The sequence below is a fragment of the Schistocerca nitens genome, chromosome 1, assembly GCF_023898315.1.
Source record: "Schistocerca nitens isolate TAMUIC-IGC-003100 chromosome 1, iqSchNite1.1, whole genome shotgun sequence".
Taxonomy (NCBI): domain Eukaryota; kingdom Metazoa; phylum Arthropoda; class Insecta; order Orthoptera; family Acrididae; genus Schistocerca; species Schistocerca nitens.
The window spans coordinates 408,854,126-408,870,079 of record NC_064614.1 but is presented as its reverse complement, the minus strand read 5'-3'; the positions used below and the strand labels follow the sequence as shown (position 1 = coordinate 408,870,079).

At 40.4% G+C, this 15,954-nt stretch overlaps 1 protein-coding gene across 1 annotated transcript in view; it reads right to left on the bottom strand.

The window, feature by feature from the left end:
- The window catches only part of LOC126249687 (lissencephaly-1 homolog), a 202,622-nt gene that overhangs the window by 14,131 nt on the left and 172,537 nt on the right, over positions 1-15,954 (bottom strand). The window contains exons 3-4 of the mRNA XM_049951368.1: positions 12,287-12,587; positions 9,066-9,222 (exon numbers count right to left, since the gene is read on the bottom strand). Of these exons, the coding sequence (XP_049807325.1) occupies positions 9,066-9,222; positions 12,287-12,587 (458 nt within the window). The remainder of the gene's footprint in view (positions 1-9,065; positions 9,223-12,286; positions 12,588-15,954) is intronic.

Sequence of the window (15,954 nt, the reverse complement as noted above, 5' to 3'; positions counted from 1 at the left end):
CTGTTTTCACTATTAGAAAAATCCCACTGTCACCAAGAATGACCTATGGAAGCTTGTTTATTTTGCACAGTTTCACACTACTATATTTTAAGGTATTAAATTACGGGGTAACACTCCTCATTCACAAAAAAATGTTCTTACCCCAGAAAAGGATAGTGTCAGTTTTTCAACCTCATGCAGGCTGTTGTTCAAGTACCCCTAAATTCTAATACGGGAGTCCCTGCGCACATTTCACAAAGAGAATTGTAGTTAATACAATAAAAACACACAAAAGGAACTGTGGCATTCAGCCGGAGAGAATAAACAGATAATTATTGATCCATTAAACAGAAAACTTTGCATTAGTCTGCAGGTTTCATTTCCAATGTACTTCCAACATAACAGAAAAAAATCCATATGACAAAGCACAGATTATGAAATCTGTATTTAAAGGTGGTTCTGAAACAACTGCTTTCATTCTGAATGTACTTTCCTTGCACTACTTTACAACAAATATCATCCTCTGCTGTATTATGATATTTAGGGTCATATTATTATAAATCTCTATCACAGTGTTCCATCTTGCCCAGGTGGTCGAGGACCAATTACACCTTCAGTCACTCCTCCGAACTCAATACATCGGCTTCCCTGAGACTTGACAATCGCACACTGCTCTCACTACTTCCCTCCAGTTTTTCCAGTCTCATGTCACTTCTTTCCATTCAATTATACCCACCAGCCTGCAGTCTGAGATCATCTTATCTTGTCATCTACTTCTTGATCATCCAAGGAGTCGTGAGCCTTCCATCTTCCTGTCATATATCTGACAGCCTCTTCTGCCAGGTTCCATTCTGACAACATGGGCTGCCCACTAACATCTTGCTTTGATGATTACTACTGAGCACTGGTCGCCAAGCTGAACTAGTTATTCACTGCTTCTGTGTCTCCTTGTAGCCCTGATGATCTATTCTTTTCTCCTGTCCTTTAGGTATGCCTTCCTGGCTGTGATGCTAACTTCTATTGCTGTTTTGCATGTATCACTGAACCATTTCCTTTTCTTTGTCCACAGTCCATCTACATGTTCAGTTTCACTTTCATTCACTTCTACTGTTATTTTATCAAGCATTTCAAATATGTTGCTCACTTCCACTTGATACTGACAAGTTTCAAAGTTGTCCCCCAATGGCTGAACTTCATACTGCATTCTACATCGTTTATGTTTTCTGTGATTTCTTTTCAACTGGACTTTGTAATAAAACCGATTACGATGAGATAAATGTACTAAGATGTAGAGGCCTATCTCACTAGGGGTAAGATAGATACTGCCTACAGGAAAATTAAAGAGACCTTTGGAGATAAGAGAACGACTTGTATGAATATCAAGAGCTCAGATGGAAACCCAGTTCTAAGCAAAGAAGGGAAAGCAGAAAGGTGGAAGGAGTATATAGAGGTTCTATACAAGGGCGATGTACTTGAGGACAATTTTATGGAAATGGAAGAGGATGTAGATGAAGATGAAATGGGAGATATGATACTGCGTGAAGAGTTTGACAGAGCACTGAAAGACCTGAGTCGAAACAAGGCCCCCGGAGTAGACAACATTCCATTGGAACTACTGACTGCCTTGGGAGAGCCAGTCCTGACAAAACTCTACCATCTGGTGAGCAAGATGTATGAAACAGGCGAAATACCCTCAGACTTCAAGAAGAATATAATAATTCCAATCCCAAAGAAAGCAGGTGTTGACAGATGTGAAAATTACCGAACTATCAGTTTCATAAGTCACAGCTGCAAAATACTAACACGAATTCTTTATAGACGAATGGAAAAACTAGTAGAAGCCAACCTCGGGGAAGATCAGTTTGGATTCCGTAGAAACACTGGAACACGTGAGGCAATACTGACCTTACGACTTATCTTAGAAGAAAGATTAAGGAAAGGCAAACCTACATTTCTAGCATTTGTAGACTTAGAGAAAGCTTTTGACAATGTTGACTGGAATACTCTCTTTCAAATTCTAAAGGTGGCAGGGGTAAAATACAGGGAGCGAAAGGCTATTTACAATTTGTACAGAAACCAGATGGCAGTTATAAGAGTCGAGGGGCATGAAAGGGAAGCAGTGGTTGGGAAAGGAGTGAGACACGGTTGTAGCCTCTCCCCGATGTTGTTCAATCTGTATATTGAGCAAGCAGTAAAGGAAACAAAAGAAAAATTCGGAGTAGGTATTAAAATTCATGGAGAAGAAATAAAAACCTTGAGGTTCGCCGATGACATTGTAATTCTGTCAGAGACAGCAAAGGACTTGGAAGAGCAGCTGAATGGAATGGACAGTGTCTTGAAAGGAGGATATAAGATGAACATCAACAAAAGCAAAACAAGGCTAATGGAATGTAGTCTAATTAAGTCGGGTGATGCTGAGGGAATTAGATTAGGAAATGAGACACTTAAGTAGTAAATGAGTTTTGCTATTTAGGGAGTAAAATAACTGATGATGGTCGAAGTAGAGAGGATATAAAATGTAGACTGGCAATGGCAAGGAAAGCGTTTCTGAAGAAGAGAAATTTGTTAACATCGAGTATAGATTTAAGTGTCAGGAAGTCATTTCTGAAGGTATTTGTATGGAGTGTAGCCATGTATGGAAGTGAAACATGGACGATAAATAGTTTGGACAAGAAGAGAATAGAAGCTTTCGAAATGTGGTGCTACAGAAGAATGCTGAAGATTAGATGGGTAGATCACATAACTAATGAGGAAGTATTGAATAGGATTGGGGAGAAGAGAAGTTTGTGGCACAACTTGACCAGAAGAAGGGATCGGTTGGTAGGACATGTTCTGAGGCATCAAGGGATCAGCAATTTAGTATTGGAGGGCAGCGTGGAGGGTAAAAATCGTAGAGGGAGACCAAGAGATGAATACACTAAGCAGATTCAGAAGGATGTAGGTTGCAGTAGGTACTGGGAGATGAAAAAGCTTGCACAGGATAGAGTAGCATGGAGAGCTGCATCAAACCAGTCTCAGGACTGAAGACCACAACAACAACAACAAATGTACTAACTGATATTGGATCACATAAAGTGAATGATACCGCACTGAAGACATGAAAACCAGAAATGCACTACTATTTGTGCGCAAATGTTTAAATGTCAACGTTTATAAATGCTTAATGTAATTACAAAGATGATTACGGACTCCATGTTGATGTACAATTAATTGTATTTTATTTATGAAATGTATGTTCCTAAATTTTTTTTGTACAAATAGATTGATATATGATAGCAATTTCCTTGCTGTATGTTGTTAGAGGTAAATCTCTGTTCTTTTGGGCAGTTGAAGGTTCAAGTTCGAAGTGAGAGGGTGGAGAATGAGTTATGTGCATTTTATTATTTGTATTGTGAAGCGAAATGACTGAAAAAATATATGTGGTTCTGCAGAAAGTCCACCACAATTCATATTATTATTGAAACATCAACCCAATCAGCCTCTAGACAATTATAGAAAGATAAACCACACAAAGGAATGCACAATGAGCCAATAACACATAACAAAAAATGGTAACAAAAAGGTGAGTATTTTTATTATTATTAACAGAAATGGTTATGTAAATTTGACTGTCCCTGTCACTCGCTGCAGTGTGTCAATATCTCAGCGTGGAAAGTTCTGTGAAAATGTGATGGGCCGCCCAAGTTACTAACTTACTCCAAATATTAATAAACCAACTTTGGGCAACAAGAGGGTGGGGGAGGTCAGAACTTCCACAGCTTCTACTAACAAGTTATGGTCAGAACCTGAATCAGCTATCCAGTTTGGACGAATATCGCTGATTCCACTCATATGTCTTTTTGAAATTAATATATGGTCAGTTTGGTTTGCTGTCTTTCCATATGCCAAATATTATGTCACTTTGTATGGGAAGGATGATTTATGATTCAATGAGTGATATCCTTCCTAGTCCATTTTTATTCATTTTCCTCACTGGGCTTTCATTGCCTGTGGTCAGTTGCAAATGTTTCTTTCTTTTCTAGCTTGGCATTAAAGTCTAAAAGTTTGATTACAATTTGTTGCAGTAAGGTGTCATACATATTCTGTAGTTCACAGAAACTGTCCTTTATAAGTGTTGCACTCTGGCCTCGGTGATAGCAGTATTTTGTTTCTCATCTCTAGCAATTTCATCCTATCATTGACAACAGCCTCCGTGTCTAAACTGCACCATCACCGCACGAAGAATTACAATTAGAGTGAATCAGGCTCCCCGACTGCCATATATAATTTGCTTCGTTTAATTCCTACAGGCACTGGTACCTTTCAGAATGCTGTGTCTTCCTGTCAGTTTGTATCAAAAGTAGGGCGTGTTGAATAATCAAGCCCTTTTTTCTATCTAACTTCATGTACTGGAGACCTCTAGCACAATTATGCAATTTAACAGATAAGTACTTCAACAACATTAATTTGTCTCTTCTGCTTCAAATCCCTTAATGTAACATGTAACTGTGCACAAGGGAGACAAAATACTCTATGCCAGAAAACTACACAGCTGCCAAGGAGGTCACCAAACTTGGATTGCCATCCAATTATGGTTTTCATTTAAAATATCATTAAACAATATTTTGAATATGATGTGAAGTGCCTTCCTACTTGAATTTAAGCTATTCTAAAATATTCTAATAACCCCTCTGTGCAGAGACCAACTAGACCAGCTTTAACTTCTTTAAATCTCAAAGCAACAATGAGTACCTCAGTGCAGAAGAGAACTGCAATTAACCACACCATTTACTGAAGAGCTACTGATTATCAGGAGGCCTAGCCTTTCTCATTCGTTTTGATGAATGGCTGAAAGCACCCCTAGGCAGTACAGAGGAAAAGATTTCAAGGGTTCCATCTCAGTCCCACGGGCAGCTAGGGAAATAAAAGTCCACCTAGACAGAGTCCTGTGTGCCTAGGTAAGCCTTAAACAAATGCAACAGGTTCCCCAGAGGTTGCCTGCTAACAACTTTTCCACCTCAACAGACATGCATTTTCTCGGCACACAACACACCCTGAAATTGAGGTGGCTAAAAAAAAAAAGAAAATATTAATAATTATAATAAAATAGAGGTTTTACCATCCTTGCAATCTGGATGGTTAAGCCAATATCTCCATTCACTGTGCTTTTCTCCTCAGCAAATATTCAGCATTTCTGTATTTATTCCTCAAAAGAGTCCTAGAGTCGATTATCTTTTTACTTGTTGGCCTATATGTCCCAGGTATCATTTTATACCAGCAACCCAATTTAGTCATATATGGCTTCAAACCACTCTCAACAATCTGGACCACATAATGCATCAGACACTGACCTCTGCTGGTTTTCAAATGAAGTCCGTATCATGAATTGAAACATCTGAGGAATCTACAATTGGCACAGACTATTGAGCAGATGTGACACTTAAGATTTATTGTCTTCACAGTTATTGTCAGGACTGAATTCTTGGCCTCTAGTGACTGGAAGCCCATCTTCGTTAAAACGGCAAAATGGTCCATCGTCCGACAATGGCTCTGGCCACTGAAGTCTCCCCCACAGAATCCATGTCGATGCATCGTCTTTGGTGATGATCTGCTTCATTTTCATAGAAGTCCATACAAAAATTTAATTAAAAACTGTCTTCTCCACATAAAACAATTTATTTGTATTTTAAGAGGTGAGCAGTTCTGACCTATGTGTGATTGCCGCAAGATAACTGTTGGAAACAGAGGCACAGAGCAGGAACTGCTATGGGAAGGTGTGAAGATCAACTGAACTGAGCCGATGATCTTCATGACTCCCCAGAGCGATTTTTGCTCCATGCCACAATCTGAAACAGCCACCTTGGAGTAATTGGTCGGAAGTTCTCTCTCTCAGATCGAAACTGGTCAAGTTTTTATAACAAAAATCAATTATTTTATGCAGCCAAACATTTTTTTAATTAAAAATTTTAATGGTGCTTTTTGACCACTTATTTCCACAAACAATATAGCAAAACAATTTAAGTCCACATAAGTCTGTTTGGGCTCAAAACAGTTACAATCAAGGAAATTCAAATTTCCTGACTTGTTAATCCTGCGATTTCTTGGAATCCAGACACGATGGCTTTTGAATGGTCAGAAGAGCTTACAAAAATTCCTTCTTCGCCCATTAGGATCGAGCTTTCCTTGGCCTGGCAATCTGTCTAGGGTGACAACCTTCAGACTGAATATATGAAGATGAGATAGGTCAGGTTCCCTCTTCAGCCACTTCTAAAACTGGGTTCCACCACATAGTCCTTTAGTTGAGCAGTGATTTCAGATGTAGTTAGTTGTGCTGATGGCTTCAGTCTAAAAGATGACAGTAATCCTGACTCGAGCAGCATGCAACGAGCCATTTTTGACCAATAAACGGTTCTCTTGTACAGCAAAATCATTCTGCTGTTGTATGTATGGAACTGTTAGACACTGCCGTATTTCTGCCAGTCTTGTGGAGTACTAGAGTCGAGCCCATGGGTGGAGTTTATATGTACGCTCCACATTAATGTCTGCAGTGGGCATTTTCTGGTCATTATCGCTATACCTCCTCGAGTGTTACTTTAAACAGTTGTTCGTTGCAACATGTGAACCCAGGTCAGTTTAGCTTGAGGCTTTTTTCTTTCTTATTGAAACTAGTCTCATGTTTATGAACTGCAATGGCTTCCATAAACAAATGGTTGTTACCGTATTTACTCGAATCTAAGCTGCACTTTTTTTTCCGGTTTTTGTAATCCAAAAAACCGCCTGTGGCTTAGAATCGAGTGCAAAGCAAGCGGAAGTTCTGAAAAATGTTGGTAGGTGCCGCAACAACTAACTTCTGCCGTCGAATATATGTAGCGCTACACAAGCATGCTTTGTGGGCACAAAGAAATACTGGTGCCAAAACCTCTGCATCAGTAAATAAATTAAAAAAAAAGGTAGAAGACGAGCTTTTTTTTTTCTCCGCCCCGAGTTTCGACCACTGCATTTTCATACATTATCCAACGAAGTAAATACAAATTCCGTATTGTTCATCTTCGAATGTAGCAGAATTTCAATGTACTACGAAAATCCGACTGGCAAGACTGTTAGGGATGTTTGTCAATATGGCCAACTCTACGTTCCGAGTTTTTTCCTACCTGTGAGAAGAGATTGTTGCTAATAGGAACCTGATGAAATGTGAATCACATGCACTATTCTCTTCACCATAAGAATAATACGAATATAAACATTTTGCCATGTATTCTTTCGTGTTTGCTGCTATCTCATTTAAATCCTGTCTGCCTAATAAAATACGAAACTAGAGTGAGACAACAGCAAACGCGGAAGAATATACGTATCGTGTCATGTTTATATTTGTATTATTCTTATGCCTAATAGTGATACAGTCAGAAATGAAGCACGGCAACTGACTAGATTTTAAATGTAAGATGACTAATTTCTGTGCAGAATTTGATGTACTAAAGAAGCGGCCGCAAAGATTTTCAAACGGAGGAAAATTTTCGCTAAACTCTCATTCAGAACATGTTCTATCATACGCAGTCTATTATTTGGTTCTTGTTGATCATTATCAAAGAAAGCAGCAGTGTAAATAACAACAAATAGCAGTCTCTAGCCATTGTTTCGCTAATGAGACGATTCCTCTTTTTTTTAAGCGGCGGTAGCGCGCACAAAAGCAAGTCATGCCGCGAGCGGCGACAGGCCGTAAACACGCACTATCAAAATGCGACAAACAATGCATGACACAGTACAGTAATGCATTTTCAGCTTAGAGTGAGAAACACCTATAACAAAGAAAACGGCACTTATCAGATCAAAGCAAAATAAGCAATCGATTCAAACCAGACGAAGCACGTGAAAAAGGAAGGGTACCCGTATAAATACGGACGGAGCGCCTGACGCGTAGCAATGGCTACCTGGTAAAGCTTAACTGCTAAGCTTACGACTCGAACCAAACTACTGTAGCTGTATCGTCTTTCATTCGACCTAAATTGTGTCTCATATTACAATGGACCAACTTTGTTTCGATTTGGAAGTGCGGCCTAAAACTAAAACTTTTCTCTCCCCTTGAATTTCGAGTCTCAAATTTCAGGTGCGGCTTAGATTCGGGAAATTTTTTTTTTTCCTTTATTTCGAGTCTCATTTTTCAGGTGCGGCTTAGATTCGAGTAAATACAGTATGTCTCCTCTACTGCAAAAAATAGTGTGGTTGGTGTCACACAGCAGGTGCTCTACCGTAGCTGGTTTCTCCACCTGTTTCAATCTGCATTACCGTTTATGTTTGGTGATATTGGTATTGATGGATACTCCAGTCATGGCTCATATTAAGAAAGCCTCAAGTTTAACAGATCCTGTCAATTAATGACCATTTTAAGTAACAATGGAAGAGCTACAGCAATAATGACAGAAACAGCTCCCACAGACACTAATGTGAAGAATACGTATAAGCTCGAAGGATGAGCTTGGCTGCAGTCAACTACCCAGCAATGGAGGATGAATCTTTCAGAATGCCAGCACCTGTGATGGTGAAATATCAGACAAATCACTATACAAATGTCTGCTGAAGATCCCGAGATTAAATCCAATTGACAAGTGAGCAATATTTTCTGGAAACATTACTAATGATTGTACACCAATTCCAGTAATTTCTTCCCATTGCTAATATTATGTATGGAAGTTAAGAAAGTATCTGAACTGTATCACAGTTCACAGATAACAGAGCTTCAGATTAATAAAAGCAGAGAGACTTATTAATTGAAATGGGATTCAGTACTGAATTTACTCTGAATCAAGGGTAATTAAATATGCTAAAAATAAAGTGGAACAATGTAGTATACTGTGAAGAACATAATAATAATAAAGATGGCTAAAGCAGAAAAGGATGTGTTGCAGCATCCACAATCAATTACATGTTAACATATGGAATGACTGAAGCAACAAACTACCAAAGAGTATTAAGACAGGAGGAAATTATCACAATGAAATAGCTTTGTGTATTATTTGCCAGCTGAAACTATGTTAACATACATATTTAACACGCATATGATTTACCTATACATGAAAACTTTCAAGTCGGATGGAGCTTTTAGTACTTACCTAACATTTTTCCTGTCTGGTCAAATGCAATGTCTTGCACACAATCTGTATGCCCTTTCAAAGACTTCTCGTATTCACCTGTCTCAAAGTCCCACACTTTAATGGTTGCATCTTCACTTGCACTCACCATCAGGCTGAAAACAGGATGAAAAACTACCTGCAAAAATAAAAATGTTATCGTTTTTAGAGTTCTCTATATTTTGTGGGTGCTTTTGGTACATTTGGTTCATTTCATGTATGTCTATTCAACATAGTTAACTCTTTGGCACAAGTCCTTAAAATTTGCAAATGTAACAAACTGCAGTAAAGTAAGTGTATTCTTGAAAAACGAACACACAACAGATTGCAGTTTATGCACAATGAAAATCATAAATCGTATAGTAAGACCGCAGAACAGGATAGGTTCCTTTTTCCTAATTTCATCCATTCTCTGAAGGAAGAACATGATCCTGATAACCGAAATCAAATTTTGGTATATTACATATATGACAATATAGATAGAAAATTATGCTTTCAAATGAAAGAATGCTTTACAGTGATTAATCACTTGCTCTGTAATATAATTACATATCACAAGAAACCAAGGATAATAATCATACACACTATGCAGTTAATGTTGATGGGGAGATAGCACTGATCATAAAAAAAAAAAAAAAACCAGCAATATATAACGGCCAACCCCTTCAGGGAACGCAAATACGCCGAACTGAACTGAATAATGGGATGAACACTAGGCACAAATTGTGGTGGTTATCTCCATGTTTATATCGTCAAGGCTTAATGTCAGTGTGTAAAACTTTAGCATGAAGCAAACTGACAACAGTAATGAGTCACAATATTTAATTAACAACGAACTAGACATTTTGAAAGTTTTGACTCTTTCCATCAGGTAATTCTAATCTACATTTTGACTACAGCAGTTGTATTAGTGTCTTACTGAACAATGTCATTATGGTTATGGTGCAATTATCTGTGGCTGTGAAAGTATATCCAAAGAAGATGAAGGAAACAGAAAAAGAAATGTACATGTGAAAAATTGTAAAATGAAGGCACATTTTGTGCCTGAAGATGCCTACTAAGTCATTAGCATATTTTTACTAACTTGAAAAGAAAATACACAAACACCAATAGGAAAGAAAAGCATTCACAGTTCCAGGTGAAGAGGACACTTCCACCTCCCTCCAAAGAATAGTAATGAAGAAATGAAAGCTTTCTGTCTCTAGTTCTGAGTTCATTCCTATCCTTTCTATCTTCTTCTTCTTCTTCTTCTTCTTCTTCTTCTTCTTCTTCTTCCCTTTGACTTAATTCATTTTATCAACCTATTGCAAAATTATAAAAAGGTCAATAAAATTGCAACTTCCTTGTTTTCAAGCAAAATAAACTTTGTTTTGAAAAGTTTATATTCAGTAACAAGTCTAACAAACTGAATAACAACAACAACAACAACAACAATAATGTCTGAGAAAAGAAAAAGATAATAATAATAATAATAATAATAATAATAACAAAAGAAAACAGGAGAAAAAATTGAAAAATACATCCAACTGGCTGAGGAAGTCAAAGACATGTGGCATCAGGATAAAGTTGACATCATACCAATTATACTATCAACTACAGGAGTCATACCACACAATATCCACCAGTACATCAATGCAATACAGCTACATCCAAACATATATATACAACTACAGAAATCCGTAATTATTGATACATGTTCAATTACCCGGAAGTTCCTAAATGCAATATAACACATACCACACAGTTAATAGGAAGTGACGCTTGATCAAGGTCCGCGTCACTTTCCATTCTTAACCAGACTTAACGTCTGAGAAAGTAAAGGAATAATAATAATAATAATAATAATACACTATACGATCAAAAGTATCCAGACACCTGCCTGAAAATGACTTACAAGTTCGTGGTGCCATCCATCGGTAATACTGAAATTCAATATGGTGTTGGCCCACTCTTAGCCTTGACGACAGCTTCCACTCTCGCAGGCATATACGTTCAATCAGGTTCTGGAAAGTTTTTTGGGGAATGACCGCCCATTCTTCACGGAGTGCTACACTGAGGAGAGGTATCGAAGTCGGTCAGTGAGGCTTGTCACGATGTCGATGTTCCAAAACATCCCAAAAGTGTTCTATAGGATTCAGGTCAGGACTCTGTGCAGGCCAGTCCATTATAGGGATATTATTGTCATGTAACCACACCACCACAGGCCGTGCATTATGAACAAGTGCTCGATCGTGTTGAAAGATGCAATCGCCTTCTCCAAATTGCTGTTCAACAATGGGAAGCCAAAAGGTGCTTAAAACATCAATGTAGGCCTGTGCTGTGATAGTGCCATGCAAAACAACAAGGGGTGCGAGCACCCTCGATGAAAAACACGACCACACCATAACACCACCGCCTCTGAATTTTACTGTCGGCACTATACATGCTGGCAGATGATGTTCACCGGGCATTCGCCACACCCACACCCTGCCATTGGATTGCCACACTGTGTGCAGTGATTCATCCCTCAACAAAACGTTTTTCCAGTGTTCAAACGTCCCATGTTTACGCTCCTTACACCAAGAGAGGCGTTGTTTGGCATTTACCGGCATGATGTGTGGCTTACGAGTAGTCGCTCGACCATGAAATCCAAGTTTTCTCACCTCCCTCCTAACTGTCATAGTACTTGCAGTGGGTCCTGGTGCAGTTTGGAATTGTGTGTGGTGGTCTGGATAGATGCCTGCCTATTACGCAATATGACCCTGTTCAACTGCCGGTGGTCTCTGTCAGTCAACAGATGAGGTCGGCCTATACGTTTTTGAGCTGTATGTGTTCCTTCAAGTTTCCACTTCACTATCACATTGGAGTGTGGAAAACACAAATCACATGACCACGTTCAAAGTCCGTGCGTTCCACGGAGCACACCATTCTGCTCTCTCATGATGTGTAATGAGTACTGAGGTCGCTGATATGGAGTACCTGGTAGCATAGTGCACCTAATATAAGAAACTTATGTTTTTGGGGGGTGTCCGGATACTTCTGATCACATAGTGTATATTTCTGTTGTTCAAATGGATTTAAATTTTCTTCCAATAATGGAACATTTCTACTTAATATTTATTTAGTAGAAATGTTCCAAAACTGTCAGTTTTTAATAATGTCTTAGATTTTTGTATTTTTAATCATATGTACAACAACAATTTTGACAAGAAGGTAATTGTTACCCTTGTGATAGGGCTTCGATGGCCCGTCAGGCAAAATTTTTCAGGTGGCCGTGGAATCCACTCTGTGGGCGATCGTTTCCCCCTTGTAGGAGCTCCTTCAATAAATTCTTTTTCAGCTTCCGACAGTTTTGATTCAAGTTCCATAACCTTTTTCTGTAACCTGATAACTGATGTCCACTTCTTCTCAAGTAGGCCCCCATACTTCCTCTCCACCTCTCCTGGCATGTCCGCTTCTTTCTTGAATGCTTCAAGAGCATCCATATAGCCATTGCTACAGAGGTAGTCTGCAATCGCCTTGTTTCTGAAAAACAGATAGTAAATACATATGATATAGCAACCATTTTTAGTTATGTAGAAAATATTTTAAAACATCCAAAATACAGAATAAATGTGACACAAGAAAATGATTTCTTGTTTAATCTCATGGATACAGATCAACTGTCATACTGCCATTTTGGTGCCACAAGAACTAATTTTTACAGGTGAGGAGGAAAAAAAAATTATATCCCAGAGAAGTTATAAGTATCTACTCATTATTTGTTATGGGTAGACTACTTTGATGGTACACCTTTTTGTATTATTAAAATAGTTATCAATATACACATTTTTGAAGTTGATAAGCTAAAATTATATTTTTATTTGACTAATCTGCAGTAAACACTGTACTCAAGGTTTTTTTCATCTCTCATCTCCTCCCTCCCCCTCTTGTGGACACCCATTATACATACCACAAGTTTCTCAAAATCAAAGAAAAATTACACCACAGTTGGTACACTGAAATTTAAAATACATTCTTACAACTGCATTTTTTACATGCTATAACTGCACTGCATTGTATAAGGTGTGCCTCTAAAGTTCAGTAAATGGTCTCAGAAAATAAGCGAAAAAGTGTTACACACAAAATACCTTTACTGACCTTAAAAGTAATCACCACTGGCTACAACACATTTCTGACATCCATTGCAAAGTTGCTGGAAACTAATGGACTCACCGGCAAATGAGCGGATATGCTGAAGAACACAATAGATGGCTACCAACTCTGCAGTGGAAACACTACAACCATCCAAAAAGGAGCGCTGTTCATTATGTCCAACATGAGCGTAAGTGAAGCCAACAAGACTGTAACATTGATCCATCGGTATAGAATATTTCTGAGCCCTGAAACTCGCCAAGAGGAGAGAAAAATTGTCGGTGGAAGGCCTCAGGCAGAACTGAGCTCTTTGACCCTTGCAACAAGTCCAGACGAAGCTGTGGTCGAGGCATGGACCCTGGAGATGAACTAAGTTGTCCCAGAAGAAAGAGAAAGGTGGTAGACGCAAAGCATCGAGTTCAGTAAGAAGCGACCAGCCACAGACAACAAGGTGATTCCCAGTTCTGGGCCGCCATTGTGGGAGATGGATCATTGTATTAGGGAAAAGGAGATGGTAATTTGGTGAGGCAAAATATAAATGTGGGTGGTGTAACTTGCAAACAGCAGTTGCCGCCGGAGTAACAATGGAGGAACGCCATGTTCAAGGAGGCTTTTCACTGGACTCATTCGGAAAGCAGTGTAGCATAATCAGCACCCCAGTCAGTGTGTTCAGGCATCGAATAATAATAAGATGCCGCCAGCACTTGTCCTTAAGCTGATGGAGACGGGGAAGCCAAGTTAAGCAAGCATCTAAGACCAGTCTCAAAAAGCAGTTAGTCTTCACTACATCAAGTGGTTGGTCATGAGGAAAAGTTTTGGATGGGGGTGGACAGTACGAAGATGACAGAAGTGCACAATGGAAGTCATGGCAGCCGAAGAGTGAGGGCCCACAACTGCACCTTCCATATGGCTCTCTGCAGCCAGCATTCAGCCACATCAATAGAAGAGGAGCAGAACGAAATACAAAAATCATCAGCATATAGAAGGGAAGCTACTGAGGACCCTAATGCTAGTGCGAGGCCATTGACAGCAGTTAAATAGAGTGGTACACTGGGCAGAGCCCTCCAGGACCCTATTCTTGTTCATGGGGTGCACTGTGGGATGCACTGGCACGAAATCTGCAAGTGCAGAGTGACAAGAAGTTCCGTACAAAAATTGGGGGTGGGCCATGGAGACCCCACTCACATAGAGTAGTGAAGAGATGGTATCACTAAGTGGTATCTTACCTTTTCGTGAGGTCAAAAGAGACAGGAATAAGGTGTCATCACTGGGGAAAAGGCCGAATGAATGACAAACTTCAGGTGGACCAAGTTGTCGATGGTGAAGTGCCCTTGGCGAAAACTTCCCTGCGACAGAGTCAGAAGGCACCGAGACTAAAGGAGCCAACACAACCATCAGCCAACATAAGTTCAAGCAGCTTGCACAGAACGTTGGTGAGGCTGATAGGACGATAGCTATCCACATCTAGCATGTTCTTACTGGATTTTAGCACTGGAATGATGATACTTTCCCATCATTGAAAAGGGAATTCGTCATTGCTCCAGATGCAGTTGAAGATGGCAAGGGGGTGGTGCTCGTAATCCGTTGACAGATGTTTAAGCATTTACGAATGGATGCAGTATGGGCCAGGGGATGTGTCAGGACAGTCGGAAAGGGCACTGAGAAATTCCCATTCACTGAAGGAAGCATTATACGGCTCAGGGTGGCGCATAGCAAATGATAGGTGGCGTCGTTCCAGCCACTGTTTGAGACGACGAAAGGCAGAGTGGTAATCATCTGATGTACAGGTGTGAGCATAATGCTTTGCGAGACGTTCTGCGATTACATCTGGATCGGCAGATACAGCTCCACATGTAGAAATTCCAGGTACACCTGCACAGGTCTGATAGCCTTAAAGTCAAACCTGGGAAAGAGAGGTTCTCCAATGGTGGAGAGGTAACGTTCCCAACACTTCTGCTTCTGATGTTTGATGAATCGGTTGACCTGGGCATAGAACCGTTTGAAGGCAAAGAGGTTCTCCTGGGACAGGTGGCGCGTATGACGCCAGAGGGCCTGCCTAAGGTTTCTAATGGCCGCTGCGATTTACGGCGACCACAAAGGCAGTGACTCCCACTGGGAGCAACCGGAGAAACAAGGGATCACCTCATCTATGTTGCTGTGCAACCGAGATGCAATAACGGCAGCGGACGTGAAAGCATTGAAGTCAGCTATTCTTTTGATTCTCTCTTCCATTTAAATACCTTGCCTTCACCAATTAGAAATTGTGTGACTTCATGTCCAGGTTCCACAGGCATACTTGTATGTTTACCTCAATTAAGAGTAATTTATTTCATTGCTGCAAGACCACATTCCAAATGTATTTTAATTCATTACATGCAATGAACTGACAGCTGCAACTGACAGACTGTTCTGCTCAGCTTATGTGTGAGCACAGATATCCTATAACTCTAATCTTTATTGGGAACTTGAAACCTGATGCTGGTTTAGTTTCCAAGGCAGATGAGCGAGAGGGGCGAGGGGCGAGAGGGGCGAGGGGGCAGAGGGGCGAGGGGGCAGAGGGGCCAGGGGGGCGAGGGGCCAGGGGGGCGAGGGGCCAGGGGGGCGAGGGGCCAGGGGGGCGAGGGGCCAGGGGGGCGAGGGGCCAGGGGGGCGAGGGGCCAGGGGGGCGAGGGGCCAGGGGGGCGAGGGGCCAGGGGGGCGAGGGGCCAGGGGGGCGAGGGGCCAGGGGGGCGAGGGGCCAGGGGGGCGAGGGGCCAGG